This window comes from Echeneis naucrates, chromosome 12 (assembly GCF_900963305.1).
Source record: "Echeneis naucrates chromosome 12, fEcheNa1.1, whole genome shotgun sequence".
Lineage (NCBI taxonomy): Eukaryota > Metazoa > Chordata > Actinopteri > Carangiformes > Echeneidae > Echeneis > Echeneis naucrates.
In genome coordinates, this window is record NC_042522.1 from 19,380,422 (window position 1) to 19,388,432 (window position 8,011).

The window sequence follows — 8,011 nt, forward strand, 5'->3', positions numbered from 1 at the left end:
CGTTATTTGTTATCTAACTTTCTGGATTTTGTGTCATTGTCATCTTTGGATGACTAAACGACCGATTAGCGAATCAGGTTTCAGCTCTGCATCATATTTCAGCCCTGAATTGAATTGAAGACAACATCAAAAAATCTTTAAGGTGAAAAGATGTTGGATTGCAATAAAAGTCTAGAATGAACACAAAGAATACAAATGATCAATTATCAAAGCAGCTTATTTTAAATCATTAAATCCTATCCTGTCATTTTCTAAAATAGTTTTCAACTTACTTTTTTTTATTTTCAAAAAACATAAAAAAAAAATAAAAATAAAAAAAACTTTCCCCGACAACAATATTCACCATGTATCATCTAAAATGTACGATCTTCAGAAGAAAAGTCCAAAAGTTTCCATAAGCACTCACAGTATTATTGTCCGCCTCCTTTACTCCTGAAACTGTTCAACCTCTAGATTGATCTTTTAAGTTTTACCTTTTTAGTTTTTGGAAACATTCCAGTTCACGTCTGTCTGAGTGGGTTCCTGTTGTGTTTTAACGCAACACTCACAGGAAGTTCAGGTTCACCACGTCACACTGTAAAAATCAAGATGAGAGTTAGATCGTCCAATCACAACATTTAGAGGTCCCATATTTACAGAAAGATGTCAATGTAGCAAGAAACATTCACCCCCGATTCTCTCATTTCGCACTTTACGTGAGGCAGTAAATCAAAACAGCAACACAATAACAAGGTGGTAGAAGAACTTTCACATTCATTCGCTAATATTATCTGCAGCCTAAATAAATTTACGTTGTCGTTCTTTTTTGCTTTATTTATACCGACAAAGTGTTCTTATAACCAAAGATTCACACCTTCAATAGGAGCAGGTGCTCGTGGGTATTGTAGTATTTAGGACCGTCCACGTTCAACACTGAGGAGAGATTAAAGGAACCGGAAGCTCCTCCCACCAGTTTTTTTCCAGTGCAGGATATTTCCCTGAACTCATCTGAGGGCTGTGTTAAAACCACATCACATGACCAACCCCTTCTCACCTTTCCATCCTGTGTGCGTTTTATTCGTTCGCCACATTCCACGAGAATGATTTGTGTTGTGTCGATGCGGAGTAAATATTTTTCAGGTGTTGGTCTTTACTTTTGTTTTGTTGTAATTAAAATCTCATTTCTTGTTGTATCAAAAGACTGAATGTATAAAAAAGCTTAACAAAAAAAGTGGTTATCCTACTTTGTGCTTCTTACACTGAGGGAGGAGTGTTTCTGGGCCGGGGGGTTTGAGAAGAGCTGTGTATTAATATATGACCCGTAGATAGATAGACCATAACTGACGGCAGTTCATGAGTCTCAGTTTTCAGGTACAGAGTTTCCCTTTCTGTCACGTTTGTAGAGAATCTGTTTGTTTTTGTCTTTTTTATTTGGGAATGCTGCCATTTTCAGGTACATGGAGACTCCACTGCATTTAACACTTTCAATAAGTTTCTTAGGTAATAAACTCAATCCTGTTCTAAACGTGCTGCTGCTCTGTGCTTTATTTTGGGCTTTTCTCTGATTATTTATTCATTACAACAATCAATAATCATATTTCTACAGTTCAAGTTAACATGAGCTGAAAATCATGCAACATTATTGTTTTTATGCAGAATATAGAATTTCTTTCTCAGTAAAAAATGAACATCATGCTGAAGACTTGAACTGAACTGAAGTAATCACCAAACAACAGAGAATGGACGTTTAGTTCTGTTTTTAGTGTCACATTTCCGTCATCTGTTTGTTTCTTCTGTCTGTGCAGTCTGTTACAGAACTGAGAAAACAGAAATGATGATTTTTAATTTATTTATATTTATATTTAGTTTTCCTTTTGGTTTCATTAATTCAATCACAAATGAACGGTTCCACTTCTAAACTAAGGTTTAGTACAGATACACATTCGAACTCACACCATGTCGATGTGACAGATGTCTCACTTCACATCAGCTGCAGGTTAACGTTCTAAAGCTGAGCTGCTGAACTTCAGATTGCTGCTGTTGTTGTTTTTTCTCCCCACATACCTGTAAACTTTTGTCATCATCGTTCAAACCTCAGGAACGCCCACGCCGCTCTGACCACCATGGAAACAATCTTTGGAACAATGTCGGGTTGCTGTTGCCTGAAGTGCTGTCTCCAAAAAAAAAGAAAATCAGATTCTGTGGTTGGCTGACTCATGGTTCACTTGTATTCAACATAAATGTCTCTTAATTATTAATTATTATTACACAATATTTCCAAAAGGCTTCAGCTCTTGAAGACACACACAGACTGATAGACTTTTTAAAACCGAACAATGTAAACATTGGGGAAGCTGAAATCAGGGTTCTACCAGGTAGCCTGTTGTTCTGCACTGCATTGTGGGATTTGTACAGTGTTGCGGGCGCCTCCTTCAGACGGGCCTCTAAAAATTCCACAATTGCAGGCCGGATGTGTTTGACACGTGCATTAGACCGTTTCAGTTAAGACAGAATGAAAGCTTTAAAAGGTGCTTGGTCAGATTAAATCAGCCGGAGAAACAGGCAGCAAGTTTTCACGTCTGAACCTGACAGCTTGGTCGTCGGTTTGTGATGATTTCTACTTATTTGATCCACAAAGGTCTTGTGTTGCTCATGTGAAGCATTTTCAGTAAACTTTCACATGCTGTCAACCGTTCAACAGCCTCACAGCCACAGAATTGAAATGATGTAAGCCTGACATCCGATAGTTTGTTGATGTCTGATCTGATCTGGAGTTTTGTATACAAGTCAATGCACCTTGACTGGTTTTGTGTCATGTTCTGCGGGCTGATTTTTTGGCCACAGTGAAAACTATGTTACTACAAGCAAAAAGCAGCAAAACCACTTCCTGTTACCCAGAAACCATATTCGTGTAAATGAGTGTGTCCTTCAGCAGTTTCTACTTACAGAGGAAGTCTACTCACCCCTCCGCAGATACCTGATGAAGAAAAAAAGTTCAACTTAGTTTTTGAGTGTAAGAGAGTCTTAGTGTACTCATCACTCCACAAAATATTACGCCATCGTGTTCTCTGGAAAATTCTATTCTCTTCAGCACGTCTTTTTTTAACAACGGGACTTTGCGTGGGCTTCTTGTGGTAGCTTTGGCTTCACATCGTCTCAGGACTCACAGCCGAGCTCAGATCTTCTTTGAGCCTCCTGGAGCTGATCACTGGCCTAGACTTTGCCATTTTGGTTATTCTCCCATCCATTCATTAGTCGTTTTCTTTTTCTTCCTCGCCTTTCTGGTTTTGGCTGCCATTTTAAAGCATTTGATTTCATTTTAGCTGAACAGCCCGTCATTTTTTGCACTTTATAGGTTTTCCCCTCTTTTATTCATTTCTTAATCAAAGAACGCTCTTCTTCTGAACAGTGTCCACTTTACTCTGTTTTTCTAGGACAAATGCACAGCCAGCATATGCAGGGTCAGTTGCCTTGATCCTTAAATAAGGGCCACCTGTTTAACACCTTTTTTTTTTTTTCACATAATCAGTGACCTCACTAATTGAACTCAGCACTGCTATTCTTTTGAACATGTTTCAATAAATGATTCAGTTTAGCAGAATCAGCAGCATGTACGTCATGCCTGTTGGGTCTGTTGGCTTTCTACACCTTTACTAACCCTTCTAGAGACGTACTTGCAGTGTAGAAGTTGAAATTCTAACAAAAACAGCGATTTATCTTGCTGGTGATGTGGGACTGCTATTATTTGGAACACAAATGTATGTCAGCGGCGGTTTTGGTTTCTTTAACCTGAAGTCCACCAGCTGAATCTATGTTACCCAGAATTCACCTGCTCGGATCAGAAAGCATTCATCCTTTGTCTTTTATTTCTATTTTACGTTTAGTTTTAAAGCCATGAAGCTCTTTAACTTTTATATGCAAGTTGAAGTTCCCAAAAGTGATCAGATGATGAGAAACAGAATGTGTCCACCTGAACTGAAACCGCTGAATGACTTTAACTGCATAAAAGATCCTTCAGTCTTTAATACTTTATCTGAATCATGTTTCAGTAAAGTCGTGAGTCCAAGTGGTGACTGTATTTTGCTGAAACTGATGTTTTGAGGTTCATATTTTACATGTTGAATTTGATTAATTCTCATGTCTGACTCTTAAAAACATCCATTTCATACAGATCACCACACAAAGTCCAGAGTGGGGAATTTTTTCTGCATCAAATATATATAATCTCCGTCAAACCACAAAACACACAAAAAACAGCAATACAAGTCAGACACTGCATCGTGGAAACATTTCCACTCCAGGAAGAATGTCTACACTCAAAACTCTACAAAATCAGGTGCGCCATCTGAAAGTGCAGTTACTTCTATTTCTGTCTTTTCCACAAATTACCAGCTGCTGAGTGTTTTTATACTCACAATGATTTTTAACCAGGAAGGAAGAGCATTTAAACTCAGTTTAGTGGCTCTATTATTATTATTAGCCTGTGGAAAATGTAAAATGTTCTTATTTACACCCCCTTCGACTCGGGCAGGACACACTCAACACAAACAATCCAGACAAAAAGAGAAAAATGAAGACAGAAAACTCACCGTCGTCACAGCTCTCCACCTGAAACAGAAAATGAGGACTTCACTCTGTGGGATGATAAACTGTCAGGTTAATAAACTTTGTGTATCCCTTTTTTAATCATTTAAAGTCTCATACATTTTATTTTGATGACGGAAACACTTTAGTAATTAATCAGCCAGCTTTAAGACGAGAAAACTCATTAGTCATAGATGATAAACTGATATCAGTCTGTCTCAGTTTGTGTGTGTCAAAATTTAAAACAAACACCAAAAGCTAAAAATGTGACAGAATTATGACTTTTGATTATTCAGAGCAGAAATTGAAACAAATAAACTAAGAAATCAGAATCAAATGATCATCTGCAGCTCCTGGAAATTTTGTTTGACATTCATGAAAAAGGAAAACTGGTTTTAGCGCTTGTGAGCGTGAGCGTGAGTGACGCAATGGGAGAGAAAAAGAGGCGAGCTGTAAGAGGGGAGCACTCACTTGATCTGTAGGAACACAACAGCCAACAAACCACACAACTTCTGAATTCACAGGACAAAAATGTACCACTTTGATCTGCGTCAGGCTCTGGATGGGTGAGTCCTCAGTGTTCTAGCTTCAGGCTGCTTTCCTGTATGTTTGAAAAGAGAAAAGTTTTTTTTTTTTTTTTTAATTAATGAGAAAACCATCACACAACAGATCGTGCCGTTGTGGTTAAAGGTTGGCTGACCTGTTTTATCAGATGCGTGTTTGTCTCAAAAAAAAAAAAAAAAAAAGGGGGCTTTCATTTCCATTTCAAACGACGTGTTTCACTTCTCGCTGAAAATGTTAAATGTATTTTTAGTGAAACTCAGCGAGGTCCAGTTTGGTGAAATGGACTCAAGCTGACATCCACTGCTGACAGTTGTGTGTCTCAAGTAGTTGTCTCTGTTGTGTTAATGTGTGGTGTGATTTTTTTTTTTTTTTTTGTATATTTCAGCCCACTTGATTTGGATGAGGCAGAACCTGAATCCAGCAGCTTTGACATGACGGTAAGTTTTTATTTTAGTTGTTTTATCCATCAAAAGTTCTATCTCTCCTTCATCCAGTACAAACGTAGTCCATTACACGTAAAGACCTGGAGGAACCACATTCTGCTGGGCTGGGTCCAAGTTGGCGTGGCGTTGGGGGTGTGGCCCAGCGCTTTTGAGGCTCAGAGGAAGGTTGTGGTTGTGAAGGAATAATGAGGGAGACTCGTTGTCAAAAGCAATCACAAAACAAAGGCGCGGAGGAAGAAATTCAATTAAATAAAATGGACTCAACCACAAGACAGAATCTGTTGAATTACAGAATAACTGCCGCTTTTTGGCCCAAAACCAAGAAATCAGTGTCAAAAGGTCGTCTGACCTTCACGAAGAAAATAGAAATACTTAAACTTAAATTTTCTTTAAGCATTTGTTTTTATGTCTCCTTTAGAAAAATTCTAATAAAAACTTGAACTGAACTTTCTCCAGTTGAAGAAAGGAAGTGAGTTGATCTTGTTGTGAACTGTGAAACGAGGCCTGGATGAATCATCTTCAGGGGAAAAACCTGCTTTGTGCACATGTAGGCCCTCGAGGGTGACATCATCAACCTTGAAGAGGGGCTGGACATGGTGGTTTCCAAAAACCCCAAGACGCTGAAGGGTGTCACCATCCTGGTGATGACGATGAACAAGATCCAGAACCCCCCAAAGTGCAGCAGCTGGAAGCTGAGCGACGAGCAGCTGTATGGGGAGATCCTGGACCGCCTGGTGGACAGTGGGTGACGCCTCTCATCATCACCTTCGTAAACTTTAAAAACATTAAAAGCCGCCTAACGATTTGTTCGTCGTCTCCACAGAAAAGGTCATCAAGACGGTCGCCAACGTCAGCAAGGAAGGGAAGACATCCGTCTTTAACCGCCTCGGGAGTCTGGAGTGCACGCTGACCGACAACTCACACAAAGACATCATCTGCAAATCGGAGGGGTTAGAGCTGCAGGCCATCACGCTGAAGGGCGGAGCCAGAGACTCCAAAGGTACGGCGAGCCAAGATACTTAATCAGGACGAATGATCCTGCTGCACCTTTAAAGTAACTCTTCTGTTTGTCTCCTCCATCAGTGAACTTTAAGATGGTCCACTACGCCTCCCCCGACATCTCAAAAGGTTTCACCTGCGTACTCTCAGTCAAAAAATCCAACTGGTACTTTTCCTGCGTTGAAAACGGCGACCAGCCGAAACTGAAACTGGAAGTAAGAGTTCATCTAACGTTTTCGGGGGTTTTCTTTTTCTGTCTGATTCAGAAAGCTTTGTTTAGTTCAAATCCACAAATTTTACATCTGTGCTTGTCTTCGAAGTCTGACCTCAAATAAAATGTAAAAATTTTAAACTGGCCTTAAATTTATCCATTTGTATATTTATCTGTGTATTTGATTGTGTTTCTTTTTAATACCAAACTTTTATTGCCGATTATGTTCAGTTCTAATAATTTCTGATTTTCTGAGCCACTTCTGCTTGCTTGCTGCATTTTATTTCTTTAAAGCTTTAAAAAAAAAAAAAGCTTCTCAGTCTTGGCTGCTTCCAGCGTTTCCAAATAAATCCAGGTTGATTTCATGGATAAAATCATTGACGTGATGGTGTCCTTGTGTTGGCAGGAGTGCAGTGAGGCGAGATTCGGGAATTTCAGCGTTGCTGAGAAAATGGATCGTTTCCTCTTCATACACACGACCACGGGGATGAACATCAGCAGGTTTGAGTCTGTGAGGTGCAGCGGCTGGTTCATCAGCACGTCCTCCGTGGCCGAAGACAAGCCTGTGGAGATGTGTGAAGTGGACGCCGCCCAGCGCATCACCTCCTTTAAGGTCAACTACTCCAGAGAATGAGCCTCTTAGATGCAGAATCATTCCTGAGGAGTTGGTTTGCCCGACCAGCAGATGGAGATGTTGGCTGCAGGGTGAAGATAGATAATTCAGTGTGATCTCATGAAGAGACAGAAAATGTGTTTGAGGCCAACGGCCTTAAAAAAAATGTATCTTCTTTGACGGAGAGTATAAAAGCCTTTTGGCAGACAGGATATTCCTTCAAAAGTATAGATTTTTATTATTATTCCTTTGTGTCATTTAATTCTTGTTGAGGCCAATATGCTACTGTCATCTTTCAGTGTTTTGGTGTTGGGCCGGAAAAAAAGTATACGTTCCGTTTCTTTGTGTTCATTAAAGCCGTTAAAAGATGGAGCTGCGTTTGTCTTCGTCTCTTTGCGATCCTGATCCTGGAGGTCCGGACTCTTCTCGCCCTCTGAAGCTGGCATCAGCAGCAGATTCTTTAAGTCCTGGACTCACCACAGACCACCACTGTTAGGAAATCCTGTTTCCATGAAGACCTGGACTTGGTCTGGACCAGGTTTAGGTCGGTCTCCATGTCAAAGTAAAAGATAACAGATGAGTTTCTGGTCTCAGTCTCCAGTTTACAGTCTTCGACAC

The 8,011-nt window shown here is 39.9% G+C and overlaps 2 protein-coding genes and 1 long non-coding RNA gene across 4 annotated transcripts in view; 2 read left to right on the forward strand and 1 right to left on the reverse strand.

The window, feature by feature from the left end:
- Positions 1-1,498, forward strand: part of cnnm3 (cyclin and CBS domain divalent metal cation transport mediator 3) — an 11,262-nt gene extending 9,764 nt beyond the window's left edge. Inside the window, exon 11 of the mRNA XM_029515177.1 lies at positions 1-1,498. This exon is cut by the window's left edge and continues 1,299 nt beyond it. The gene's annotated coding sequence lies outside the window, so the exon portion shown is untranslated.
- Positions 1-5,120, reverse strand: part of LOC115051653 (uncharacterized) — a 10,091-nt gene extending 4,971 nt beyond the window's left edge. Inside the window, exons 1-5 of one of the 2 annotated variants that reach the window (XR_003841308.1) lie at positions 5,035-5,120; positions 4,569-4,613; positions 2,943-2,956; positions 2,044-2,149; positions 474-574 (exon numbers count right to left, since the gene is read on the reverse strand). This is a non-coding gene — a long non-coding RNA (uncharacterized LOC115051653). Of the gene's footprint in view, positions 1-473; positions 575-2,043; positions 2,150-2,925; positions 2,957-4,568; positions 4,614-5,034 lie in introns of both variants that reach the window. The other variant, XR_003841307.1, reaches the window with a different exon arrangement.
- On the forward strand, positions 5,030-7,763 carry il1b (interleukin 1, beta). Its single transcript, XM_029515178.1, has 6 exons — positions 5,030-5,129; positions 5,513-5,564; positions 6,122-6,311; positions 6,394-6,570; positions 6,654-6,784; positions 7,187-7,763. Exons 1-6 carry the CDS (start codon positions 5,095-5,097, stop codon positions 7,412-7,414), a joined length of 813 nt encoding a protein of 270 aa, XP_029371038.1. The 5' UTR covers positions 5,030-5,094; the 3' UTR covers positions 7,415-7,763.
- Positions 7,764-8,011: the final 248 nt, after the last annotated feature.